Raw genomic sequence first — 12,772 nt, 5'->3', positions numbered from 1 at the left:
CACTGGACATATCCGGAGACATCCAACCATCACAGAACACAAAGAACCTTCATTGCACCAAAAACAACTGCACTGAGAGGAAAAATGAGCTGCAGCTGCAGACCCAACCATATGGCACGCAAGTCATTGAAATTACATCAAGTGATAAAATGTCATTAATGAAATATCATCACGGACATAGCAATAAAGATCCATTACCATATTCAGTCAATAGCATATCCATATCCAATAAACAAGCACTCACAGGATTTGAATCACATTTTTCTTGAATCAAATATCAAAGAGCATCCATATTAGCACTGCCATAAATAATGATACAAAAATTTGAAGTTTGTGTGACAATAAAGATATAAAGATTTTGAAGTATAAGTGACAAAGACAGGGGGCCGTATGACAGCAGCTCTAACACCTCCAACGGCACATAGGGATTGAGAGCAACTACAAAGACCTCATGAAGCATGAGCATTTGGTTGAGAAGCCACAGTACTAGTATACCAAGCAGTCTTCGATAGCAGAGACACCAAGAATTGCCAGGACCATGAAGTAAAGAGATATCCACAAAACATGAAGCATAAGCACAACAATCAGAAACCAAGTGGGAGAGGAGAGAGGGAATAAGTGAATGCTAGCTGTTTGATTGCTTGATTACACCTTTTTCTTATTGTCCATGTACAGGTAATAAATAAAAAGAAATTCAATATTAGCAGTAAAGTGCCAAAATTAGCTAGTAATACATTAAATCTAGAGAGGGAAAGGGAGAGTAAGATCACCGTATTATTAGCTTAAAACATATGTACAAAAGCATGCAATTGAACTAAAAAAAAACATGTCCAGCAAAATAGAAACGGCATCACAAACAACATAGTTGTAAGTAATGTTATTAACTACAAAATACATTTGTGAATAATAAAGTTCTAGGCATAATTCATTCAGGAATAACTAAACTTATTGCTACTTCACCAAGTCACATCCGAACAGCTCTAGTTGATCAAATTGTGATTCAGTTGGTGTTTCGCTTGTTTCGCTTTTCTTGATTCTACATGAAATTCACATGTTTGGATAAGCCTACACATAGCAAATAAGCAGTCAATAAAAGCAACAAGATTTGAAAATTCCCATTTTAGTTTGTGAAAAGGCTTGTTTGTTCAACAATAAATAAACTTGCCCCGATGCTAATTTTCTAAGGAATATGACCTATCCTTCCTCATCCTCAGATTGAGACGTGTTACTTGTAGTAGTATCTGCCTCTACTTTCTTTGAATTCAACTTTACCTCCACCAGTTGTGAAGATGCACCTGTAATTAGAGAAAAAACAATAGTGTAATCGGCAATGGAGCACATAAACAGAAATTATTCTTCTGCAAAACCTAGTACAGTAGTAATCCAAATACATCAGTTTTACTGACTTTATTATGAGAAATGCCCCAATTGACAAGGAACCAGGTTGACTTTATAGATGATTCGAAGATAACATGAATTCATTTTTTCCCCAAATATTTATATAGCAGCTTCCTCGATATATGCAAAGGGAATGCAAGAAAAGATGCTCATTTTCAAAGCAGTGTAAATCGACAACATCTAAAGTAACCCAGAACCTATCACATTACCAAAATATCAGATTTAGAAGTGAAACACTCGAAATATCAAAATTTCTTCTTCTGCATCTCCTCTAAAACTTGGCAATCATTTTAACAAGGAAACAAAAGAAATTTTAAAAGCACTCATTTCCCACAAAACACAATCATCCAGATCCAACATAAAGCCACAGTAGCATTATATCATATTTGATGGGTAAAACCATCTCCAGTAAGCAACAACAAACAATAATTCAATCAATTTAACATAAAAAGACTCAATTTTGCATACACCCATAACCAAACTAACGACAACCAACTGAGCAATCGATAATTTTGAACAAAACCCACATCACAAAACCTTATATGAGAAAAAAAAATTACCTTTAACAAAATAATCAGAGGAGGGCCATCCTCTAACAGTAGAGGTAGAAAGGGACTCCTCATCGGACAAAGGATTAGCCAATTTCTCAACAAGGTGAGCAATCCCAAGAGAGCCAGATGCAGATCTAGGAGGTGGGACCCAATAAGAAGATCCAGGCAAGAAAGGGAGCCAATCAGGCGCAGCACGGCGCACAATGATCCCATGGATTGCATCTTCTAGCTTTCTAAGCAGAGGGTCTGTGGATGATGAAGAAGAAGAATCATCAGATTCTGATTGGTTGTTCCTGTTGGGAACGTTTGATTGGGCTCTAAGAGTAAGTAAACGAGAAGAACATCTCGTTGGTGATGGTGACGATGTTAGGTAGTATGTTTTTGTAACAGAAACAGAGAGAGAGCGAGCCATCAAGATCGTTTTATTTCCTGTGTTTTCGGTAATAGGCAAGAAATTGTCTTGTAAGATTTTGGTTATGGATAAAGTACCGGGGAGAGAGAGGGAGAGGAGGGAGGGGGTGGACTGGACATACATGGATGGAGATGGGGACCGGGGAGTTTTTGTCGGTATTTTCTCGGATAGTGACACGTTTCTGTTCTGCTAAACTTCATTTTGGTCCTGTAAAATTAATCCGCGTTTCACTTATGTATGTATATTTTGAAATTTCTCAATGACCCTTTTATTTAGTTTCCACAAAGTTTCAATGTTCCCCTTGATTATTGAATAGCTTGTATTCTCAATTTGGTTTTTGATTTTTTTTTCCTTTTATATTCTCAATTTTTTTGTGAACTATTATTAACATATGTGGGGATTTGATGGGAAAAAATAGAAGTTTCCAATACATAATTTTGGAATATTGATTAAATTTTGTTCTTCCATGTATATTTGGCGAAATACTAGCATGTACAGGGATTTTACAGGGAAAATAGGAACTTTATAAGAAATATAAGGATAATTTCGGGACTTTAGAAAATTAGAGGTAAATATGGAATATTGGTGAAACTATAAGGGTGAAAATGTAGTATGCCTATATTGAATCTTGGGTTTTGTCAAGCTTTGTGTATTTATTTTTTTATACACCAACAAGCATTTTGGTCCTTCACTTCTATTAAAAAACTCAGATTCAGACTTCCTCTTTGTCAAGAATGGACTGATTATTGTTGACAATTTTAATCTGACCATCGATTAGGGATCAGATCATGATGTCTTCTGCTTAATTAAAGTGTAACTCTAAAAGGCATGGTCTTTACTGTTCATCCAATTCATGTTCACCATCTCACGTATTGTCATGGATTAGAATAATGCATTTGTTTAAAAATTTCATTTTAATCCTTAAACTTTTCTTTTACATAATTAATCCTTTTTTAGCCCAGATTAGAGTTTAATTGCATGTTTTTTTGGGTGAGGGTTGAATTGAAAGATAGAACACTAAAGTATACAAATCAAATAAAAGAGTTAGTAGGTCTCTAGGTGGTTTAAAAAGTTTGTTTACATTCCTTATCTTTGTAGGCTATTTGTTAACCAAATCCTGTAATTTTCAAAACATATATTTTGGTGCCAAACTTTATTTTCATTTTTTTTAGTTTTTTTTTAAGGAGAAAGAGTGTGTTGTCAAATTCCGACTTAGAGGAAAGAAAGTTGGTGTTGGGAAAGATTTAGGGCATCAAAAATGATCAATTTTTATGTCAAATAGTTCAATCTGATGAAGGGGGTTATGATTAGGTATTCTTTTACCTTGAAAAAACCTAAAAAAATAGATCTAAGTTCGGGAATATTTTTTATTTCGGGTTGATTTAGAGTTTTGGATTGGTTTTTGTGTTTTTGAGACTATGAATTGGTTTAACAAGGTTCTTGGGGTGTTTCCTATGTGTTTTGGATCAAAATAGGTTTTTAAACAACAAACAAATAAACAAATAGCCAAGCTAGTAGCCAGATTTTAAGATTTTCAAACAACAGGATGTCTATTTTTTTTCAAAGAAACGCATCGTCTGCCCTATTAATTTTTTTTAAAAAAAACAAAGACCCACGCATGTGGGTTGGGCCTTTTCTTGACTAGGCCAAATGCTGGGCTTGGCTTGTCGGGCCTAACAACGCCTGTCCTCGTTCCTTTTTTTGTCAATTTTTTTTATATTAATGGATTTTTTATACGTGTTTTTTCAAGTAATTTTTAAATTTCAATCAATACCCCTTCTCTATGATTTTTTAGCCTTTTTTTTTAATTGAGATTGTTTTTTAATTATACTTGATTAGTTTTTTCAGAAGTTAGTATGATTCATCTGTAATTTATTTTGTATATTTTATATAAATTATATTTTTTTATAATATTTTTAATGCACGTAACCTTGTATAGTATTTTTTTACTTTTATTTTGTTCGATAATTTTTATGTATGTGTCAATCTCTATTGCAAATTGATTTTTATAAACAAAATCACGAGATACGACCACGTAAATGATATGTGTTGCATTATTAAATGTTTTTATCTACATTGTATCTTAATTTTTCCATTTATGTTTTTATTTATCATTGATTACTTTTTTTTATTTATTTACACAATGGTTAGTGATTTATTTAATTCGATGCGTGCATAAATTTTTCAATTTTCATTTACAATTTTTATATATAAAAAACCATGTTGAAAATTTCAACATGTTGAAGTTTATTTGATCATGTATTGATATTTTTAATTTGATCCTTATTATTATAAGTTTTTTTCCTTAACTCTTCTATAAAAGTTCTATTTTTTTTAATTTCACCTTTTTTTATCAAAGTTAATAATTATTGTTTTATTTTTTGTCCTCGTTGATTGTTTTTTTATATATATGTGTGTGTGTGTTTTCGTATTTGTTATTACTGCATTTATCTTCTAATATAATTCAAATAAAACCAACTTATTTAGTTGGTTAAGACTAAAACGTGCCCTGCAATATTGAAATATTTTACTGGAAAAATAATACAAACCAATAATATAGCGCAATTGCCAAATTAACTAGTAACAATAATTGTGAGATCTATCATGTTAATAAATTAATTAATAATTTGATTTATTTATATAAATCATGTACATGAAATAATTTTTTTAAAAAAATAAATGGTATTTTTAAACTAAAAGGGTAATATATAGTAATTTATATCTATATGCACAATAATTTTTTTAAGGAGATTTAATATATATTTTTATTTCGTATAAGAGATTAAAATCCCTAAGACTCTTTGTCGGTTTGATGGACTCTATTATTTGTCTAAAGAATAAGCTTATATTCTATTGTTTTGTTGACTTTCAATCACAAGGACTTCGGGAGGCATCTTCCAAGCACCAGCTACGGAAAAATAATCAAGATAGAAAAAATTAAGCCATTCTTTTTTATAATATCTACATGCTAGATCTACTTTTCATATTTATCCTCACTCGTTCATCAAAAAAATAATTCTTTTAAGCCCACGAATTAAAACTCTGAAACTGAAATATTTGTAAATAAAATAAAAACAAATTAATTTTAATTTAAAAAATCCTGACCTACCATTAGCCATATCCATATTATCTCACCCAGACCGGTTTACCTTGGTGTTTAACACTACCTTAAAGCCTGGGATTCATGTATTTTGATTATGAAAAATTATACAAAACACTAATTCTCCTAACTGGAAAGAAATGAAATTCATCAATCAATATTGGATCACAAACTAGAATCCATAGCACAACGCAATATCTAAAAATGAAACGTAGATGCATCGTATGTAAATGCAATGAAAGAGGATTTGTATATATACAAGCAGGAAAAGTAGTTGTGACGAGCCCAGGTAGATTGATCAAAGCTCATCATGAGTCTCTGTCCCTGTCTTGTGATCAGACAGGGTTCTCTTGACCTTCTCCTTTATCTTTTGTCCAGTTTCACTTGCTACTCTTGCAGCTGTTCTTGCTGAATTATCCACTGTTGCTTTGCCCTTCTCCACACTCTTTGCAGCACCTTCTTTCATTTTCTCTCCAGTTCCACCAGTACCACCTCCATGACCCACAGCCTCATCACTCCATCTAAAACTATAATCCCAGCCAAAAAAATGAACAAATCATATATAATATTAAACCATTTGGAAATTATATATTGTCATAAGAAAATGGATTGATGTAACAACTTGAGAGATTAAATAACTTACTCAAGATTTGGAGGAAAGATAGAGGCTTGAGCTTGATTGAACATGGTTTTGACGTTTTCCCAGAAACTTGTACTAGTACTAGCACTAGTAGCTGCTGGAGAATTTGCTGAGAATGTAAACAAGCTCCCAAATATCTTAGAAAAAATATTTGGTCTCTGTGCATTCTCTACCGGGCTCTGTTGAGCATGAGCAATGTCAGACATCATGAAGAGCAAAAAAAGAATCGAGATAGTACATCTCCTAAGCCTATCCATAGAATCAAAGTTTGAAGCAGCAGGGCTTGGTACTTCAAATTAAGATGCATGAAGGAGGTAGATAAATATTGTTGAATGGGGCCAGAGTTATACTACTGTTTTAGGTATCTAAGGCTCTGACACGTTTGTGGCTTGAGCTAAGAGCTTATGATGTGGCTTCCTCCGAGTACATGCAGGTGGCTATGTGGCAGGGTGGCCTGCTGCTGCTGCATTGCTTTCTGGTGATTAGAGACTGACTACAGAGCCAGAACAAAAAGGCTTAAGGCTCTGAGACTGGCTTGATCCAAAAAGTGGGATTTTCTTTTAGACAGCCCATCAAAACTACTAGCTGGCATGGGCTATAATTAGCGGGCTTGAAGTTCTTGACCAATCTACCAGATGAAACGGGAACTTCTTGCTTTTCCTCCAAAAGAAATTCCTTGTTTTCTTCACGAATCTATCCACACACACACACACACACTAAATAAAAATCTCCCATGTGTGTTATGCTCAATGCATAAGGTAGGGATCAGACTGACGAGTGCAAAAAAATTGCATGTCTAGCTAGTTTCTTTTTCACCATGGTTATGTATGTAGTGTTGGTTTTGTCATGTTGTTGTGGTAGGTCCACCATTATTTCAACGTATAATAGTTTTTTCAACACAAAAATCATGCCATTTCCTTTCTACAATACACAAAAAGAAAAGAATGAAAACAAAGCAATGCTAATTTTAAAATAAAACGAGTAAAGTTGTTAACTTTAACAAGTTTTTGAATGCATGAGAGCCTTCAAAAAATCTAAAACAATATGCAATTAGATTAGCATTATTGATAATAAGATTTTATTATCACAACTAAAAGTCACATAAATTAATAAAAAATTGCTCAAGGATATCAGGTGGACCAAAGAAGTAAAATAAAAGGAGATGAATAGACAAGGGAAAATTAGCTGTACCAGAGACACTACAGAGGGGGGGAGAGAGAGAGAGACTTGAGAAAGAAAAGAGATAAAATAGTAGTAGTAAACGAGAGAAGGTGAGAGGTTTGTTTTCAGCTACTAATAATATTATTAATCAACAGTAAAAGATTCATTTCTTACTCCATTTCTCTCTCTTAATTCGGTGGGGTCTTTTTTCCTCTTCTCTTGCAGGTAGAGACAACCTACCAGTTGTTGCTGCTCTTTGAAGAGAGAGAGAGAGAGAGAGAGAGAGAGAGAGATTTAGAGAGATGGTGACTTCTACTGAGATGGGATCTCACAACCAGTGCTGCTTACCCAGCTACTGCTACTACTTCTGCTATTAACTGCAACAACTTTTTTTCCATTCAAATCCTTCACATTCCCATTTTCTTCTCTCAGGTATTTATCATGAACACTTATGTCTTTTCTACCCATTTTCCCATTAATCTTTTCCCCCCCCTTATTACTGCATTGTTTCTCCCTATTGAGCTCTTAAATTTGATGTTTCTCTCTATAAAGTTTAGATCTTTTGCAGTTTTTTGTTGGTTTATTGACGATATTGAAATGGGTATTTTTTATTTCCTGATTTTGGGATATGGGATTTTGTTTTTATAAAATGTTGCTGTTATATTTGTTTTGTTTGTTGGGCATGGAGTCTATTTGTTTGGACAACTTTAGATTTGGATCCTTGAGAGATTAATAATCTGGATCTTTTTGATGTGCTCTATGTAATGAATCAGATTCGATTGTCATCAAGGATTCGAGTTATTTTCTTTTTCATGTTTTGATCACCCAATATGCAAATGGATTTTTAAGTGTTGAAGTTGCATCGTGTGTCTGGATGTCATGAATTTTCGTTTAGAAGTTATTGAATTTCTACAATGTGGGTTGATGTAGGGAAATGTTCTGAATTGCTTGCAGTTAAAAATAGTGTCATGTTTTATTGCTGGATATTTTTTCTAGACATCATTATAGCTACTGAATTGTTAATTTTTATGAGGGACCTCAGTGATGATGGTGAAAAAAAAAACAAGGAGATGATTTCATGAAATACCAATCAAACCAAAAAACTGTAAAGGACAGTAGTGCATTTTAATTTTCTTATTATTTATAACCTCTTATAAGAGTTGTTGATGAACTTAACAACAGTGTGTTTGTTGGAGAATGATGTAGATTTGATGAAATTAGTAGTTAATAGCGAACCTATTGATTTATAAAGGTAGTGTTTGGGTGCCTCTTTGAGAATCATATAAAATTCACAAATTTTCTTTCGCATCTTCACTGATTGCTACATTGTATTGGAAATGCACTCAGCAATAGATTCATACCTAGCATAAATGTGCAGTACAGTCTTCTTGTTTTTGTTTTCTTTATTTCATTTATCAGTGCAAATATTGGAATAATATTCTTCCCTTGTGCTTGTTTATGATGACTAATTTGAATGGTTGAGAAAGGAGTAACCACTTCATCCCTTTTCTGCTTCGTTTTTAATTTCAGTGGGACATTGAGAGTCATATCGACAATTTACTAGTTCATCGTGTGCTTTATTGGGTTTTATTAGAGAAGCTTGATGGGTTCCAGATACCCATCTCATCGACTTGGCAATGGCCTTGTCGTATCCGGTCGACCTGAGCAGCCAAAAGAAAAGGCTCCAACAATGAGCTCAGCTGCCATGCCTTATACAGGTGGGGATATTAAGAAATCAGGAGAGCTGGGGAAAATGTTTATCCCTACGGAAGGCTCCAAGTCTAGGAAATCTGGGCCAATAACTGGGCCTCCTTCAAGGACTGGATCTTTTGCAGGGGCTGCTTCACATTCAGGGTCAATGATGTCAAATGCTGCTTCTCGTGCTGGCTATACCACATCGGGTCCTTTATCCTCTGGAGGCTTGCCTGGTTCAGCCTCACTAAAGAAATCAAGTTCTGGACCACTAAATAAACATGGGGAACCCATAAAGAAGTCCTCTGGCCCTCAATCTGGTGGAGTAACGCGACAAAATTCTGGATCTATTCCATCAGCCCTGCCAGCAACCGGTCTCATAACATCTGGACCTATTTCTTCAGGACCATTAAATTCTTCCGGTGCTCCTCGGAAAGTATCTGGTCCTTTGGAATCCACAGGTTCAATGAAATTAAATAGCTCCTCCATTAGTAACAACCCAGCTGTGACTACTTTAAGTCAGGATGATGACTATTCTGTGAGGAAGAACTTCCCAAAAACTGTAGTATGGTTGGTGATACTGATTTTTGTGATGGGATTGCTTGCTGGTGGTTTTATTCTTGGAGCTGTTCACAATGCCATCCTCCTTGTTGTCGTTGTGGTTCTTTTTGTCATAGTTGCTGCTTTAGTTGTTTGGAATATGTGTGGGGGGAGAAGATATATCGTAGAGTTCACCGCTCGATATCCTGATGCTGATCTCAGAACTGCAAAAAATGGGCAATATGTGAAAGTTTCTGGGGTATGTACTGGATGCTTTCATTTTTTTGTGTGTATGTTTAGTATCTGTGTGCTACTTTTACATTCAGTGTAGATTGGGACCTACATTCTGGTTGATTCCCACTAATTGCCCAGCATCTTTTTTCTCCCTTCTTCACACTTGAATCCAGTAATGCCTTAATGACCGCCTTATCCTTTCCAATATCTGTTTCTTAAAGACGTATGGTATGTGGAACCAATCATATTTGAACTGTTTTTCTTTTCTTCTTATGTATAATTACTTGTCATTAATCAGAATGTTTGCTGACTTGTTATTGCTGAAGGTGGTTACTTGTGGTAATGTCCCTTTGGAGTCTTCATTCCAAAGAGTTCCCAGATGTGTCTATACATCTACAAGATTGTATGAGTACCGTGCATGGGGTTCAAAACCTGCCAACCCTAGCCATCGCCACTTTACATGGGGGTTGAGATCATCTGAGGTGAGAAGATGGCTGTGTATTTTAAATTGCCCGTGATGCATTTTTTTTTGTGCAAACTTTTTTGTATATCTCTTTTGAACATTTGGTGTTGAAGAGTATTTCCCCTGAACAAATTCACAAAAACACTACCTTCCTGCAAGTTTGCTAACTGTACTTTTCCAAATATCTGGACATGTGCCTTTCTGAAACTGTTATTCTTTTCTCACTGACCAACCCCCTTTCTGGTGCAGAAACCAGCAGCAAATAGTTATTCAAAACATTGACGGCTCTCAAAAACCCAAAAACTCTTAATCAGTGTTAAGGCTTGCCCTTAACCAACTAATGATTAAGAAGAATTTGAAGAGAGCATAGAAAGAATAGAGAGAAAAGAAGAATAGCAGATTAAGAAAGAACAGAGAGGAAGAGAAAATAGAGAGGGAAAGAGAATAGCAGATAGTCTACAAAATTCGACAATTCTCATTGTTACCTTCGAAGTCTCTTACAATTCTCTTTATATACAATGAATTCCCATTCTTTACTCCACTAACTAATACTAACTGATTACAACTACTAACTAACAGTTATTATAACTTCCGAACTAACATTCCAAGTGTGATTACATTAGTGCACTTGCTGCTGTTGCTTCTTGTTGCACTCTTTACAGCCTTCTTCGTATTCTCTTGTTCGTAACAATCACTCCCTATCATTCATGGTAGGTTACGTTAAGAAATAGGAGTAACGATCAATTTAATATTCTTTTCTAAGTAGGACTAATGAAAATCATTGCTAGGATCTCTTATACTAGGAAAGAATATAGAGGATGATCCACTTGCCCTTCTTATTAGATTTTCTGCTGCATCATCTTCCCTCTCCTATTTCTCTACATTCCATGCTAGTTTTTGAAATTCGCAATGATGCATGGGTGTTTCCATATTGAACAAGTGATCTTACCTCAAATCTCAAAGTTTTAACACAATATATTTTTTGTATGTTTTGTTTTGCAGAGGCATGTTGTTGACTTCTACATCTCTGATTTCCAATCTGGTTTGAGAGCATTGGTTAAGACTGGCAATGGCACGAGGATAACCCCTTTTGTTGATGATTCGTTGGTTGCTGATATTAACCCTGAAAAGAAAGACTTGTCTCCAGAGTTTGTCAGGTGGCTGGGAAAGAAAAATCTTTCAGGTGATGAGCGGTTAATGAGACTGAAAGAAGGGTAGGGCTCTCTCCTTGAAGAATTAGATCATCAAGTATTTTATTTCACTACATTCCCTTGGATGGGAGCTTGAACCAGAAAACATGTTAGATGTTTACCATAGCAATTTTTTATAGCTCCCCTGTCGAAGTAAGGCACCCATAGTGATTTTTATTAGATGAGGATCTATAGTCATTGAACTGGTTTTAGGTACTTATAGCTCCCCTGTCGAAGTAAGGCATCCATAGTGATTTTTATTAGACGAGATCTATATTTGAACTGTTTTTAGGTATTTTTGAAATATTGATTTCATGAAACTGCATACATGGCCTTTGCAGGTACATCAAAGAAGGCAGCACTGTTAGCGTGATGGGGATTGTTCAGAGAAATGACAATGTGCTTATGATAGTCGCACCGCCGGAGCCATTGGCAACTGGATGGCAATGGCCTAGATGCATCTTTCCAGCTAGCCTTGATGGTATTGTTTTGAGATGTGAAGACACATCAAATGATGATGTGATACCTGTGTAGTTAACAGTATCCAGATCGAACCTACGTTGATTTCCAAGATGTGTTTGTGTTTTTATTTTTCTTTGTCGATTTCCCCTCCGACACGGTGTATAGATTTCTTTCCAATTCTTTCAGAACATCGGCTCTCAGTACTATAAGAAAAAAAGCCAACCTCCATTCTTTTTTCTTTTTGTGATGACCTCCCACTGATGATTGATGTACCGTGAAGTTGAGATTGATGTATTTTTTCTGATCTTACTAGCAACGATATTTATTACCTTACAAGTGAAGATCCATGATGTAAAATTAAGATTTTTTCCATCAATATTGTCCAAAACTGAAATGTTGACTGGGGTTGATTTCAAGGGAAAAGCAAACGATTGATCAAAAGCCAGATATTTGGAGGAAACGGGGCTTGAGCTTGCTTGAACATTTAATTTTGACTTTCTCCTGAAGAACTTGTACTAGAAAATGCAAACGATTGATCAAATTTGTACATGCCATAAGCCTATCGATAGGCATCAACAATATTGTTTTTAGGCCTTTCAGCTCTGGACTCGCCAGCAATGGTTTTTAAGGAATTAATCAGTCAAGTCAGAATTTATTACAGGGTATAAGAATTGGTTCCCAAAAAAAGAAAGAACAGGTTCTCATTCAACCATACATACAGGTGAATTGTTCATGGTTTTTAAAGTATTCGCCACTCGTATCATTCTGGATTATGAGAACCATGCTGATATTATGGAAAGTTATCTTCTCTTTTTAAAACAATATATTTTGAAAATATCAATTAATAAAATCATGAGATTTATTAATGAAATCCATAAGATTGTATAAGATTTTGTTGGAAAGTGAATCAAAATAAACATACTGGTAAG

At 34.8% G+C, this 12,772-nt stretch overlaps 3 protein-coding genes across 5 annotated transcripts; 1 reads left to right on the top strand and 2 right to left on the bottom strand.

The window, feature by feature from the left end:
- Nucleotides 1–754: 754 nt before the first annotated feature.
- On the bottom strand, nt 755–2,489 carry LOC7469467 (uncharacterized). 2 transcript variants are annotated; one of them, XM_024609526.2, is made up of 3 exons: nt 1,959–2,489; nt 1,166–1,295; nt 755–1,065 (listed from the first exon to the last, which is right to left on the bottom strand). In XM_024609526.2, the coding sequence occupies exons 1-2, from the start codon at nt 2,482–2,484 to the stop codon at nt 1,195–1,197; spliced, it is 627 nt and encodes a 208-aa protein (XP_024465294.1). In that variant the 5' UTR covers nt 2,485–2,489; the 3' UTR covers nt 755–1,065; nt 1,166–1,194. The 2 variants fall into 2 exon arrangements, with proteins under 2 accessions (XP_024465294.1, XP_052312567.1); XM_052456607.1 differs by having other exon boundaries at nt 1,195–1,295.
- A 3,045-nt stretch (nt 2,490–5,534) lies between these two features.
- On the bottom strand, nt 5,535–6,942 carry LOC7455520 (uncharacterized). The gene is made up of 2 exons (XM_002316401.4): nt 6,105–6,942; nt 5,535–5,988 (listed from the first exon to the last, which is right to left on the bottom strand). The coding sequence occupies exons 1-2, from the start codon at nt 6,356–6,358 to the stop codon at nt 5,760–5,762; spliced, it is 483 nt and encodes a 160-aa protein (XP_002316437.4). The 5' UTR covers nt 6,359–6,942; the 3' UTR covers nt 5,535–5,759.
- A 314-nt stretch (nt 6,943–7,256) lies between these two features.
- On the top strand, nt 7,257–12,179 carry LOC7455521 (uncharacterized membrane protein At1g16860). Of its 2 annotated transcripts, XM_052456196.1 has the most exons (6): nt 7,257–7,372; nt 7,488–7,694; nt 8,793–9,753; nt 10,055–10,210; nt 11,194–11,405; nt 11,723–12,179. In XM_052456196.1, the coding sequence occupies exons 3-6, from the start codon at nt 8,866–8,868 to the stop codon at nt 11,913–11,915; spliced, it is 1,449 nt and encodes a 482-aa protein (XP_052312156.1). In that variant the 5' UTR covers nt 7,257–7,372; nt 7,488–7,694; nt 8,793–8,865; the 3' UTR covers nt 11,916–12,179. The 2 variants fall into 2 exon arrangements, with proteins under 2 accessions (XP_052312156.1, XP_052312155.1); XM_052456195.1 differs by lacking the exon at nt 7,257–7,372 and having other exon boundaries at nt 7,432–7,694.
- The last annotated feature ends 593 nt before the right edge of the window (nt 12,180–12,772 follow it).

The sequence above is a fragment of the Populus trichocarpa genome, chromosome 10 (assembly GCF_000002775.5).
Source record: "Populus trichocarpa isolate Nisqually-1 chromosome 10, P.trichocarpa_v4.1, whole genome shotgun sequence".
Taxonomy (NCBI): Eukaryota; Viridiplantae; Streptophyta; class Magnoliopsida; order Malpighiales; family Salicaceae; genus Populus; species Populus trichocarpa.
This window is presented reverse-complemented; position numbering and strand designations above follow the sequence as displayed.

Coding starts and splice junctions, on each gene's coding strand:
- LOC7469467 (XM_024609526.2), bottom strand. CDS start 2,484: ATGTATGTCCAGTCCACCCCCTCCCTCCTCTCCCTCTCTCTCCCCGGT. Junction 1,296..1,958: donor CTCTGATTATTTTGTTAAAG/GTAATTTTTTTT, acceptor CTCTAATTACAG/GTGCATCTTCACAACTGGTG.
- LOC7455520 (XM_002316401.4), bottom strand. CDS start 6,358: ATGGATAGGCTTAGGAGATGTACTATCTCGATTCTTTTTTTGCTCTTC. Junction 5,989..6,104: donor ATCTTTCCTCCAAATCTTGA/GTAAGTTATTTA, acceptor CTGGGATTATAG/TTTTAGATGGAGTGATGAGG.
- LOC7455521 (XM_052456196.1), top strand. CDS start 8,866: ATGGGTTCCAGATACCCATCTCATCGACTTGGCAATGGCCTTGTCGTA. Junction 9,754..10,054: donor AATATGTGAAAGTTTCTGGG/GTATGTACTGGA, acceptor TTATTGCTGAAG/GTGGTTACTTGTGGTAATGT. Junction 10,211..11,193: donor GGGGGTTGAGATCATCTGAG/GTGAGAAGATGG, acceptor TTTGTTTTGCAG/AGGCATGTTGTTGACTTCTA.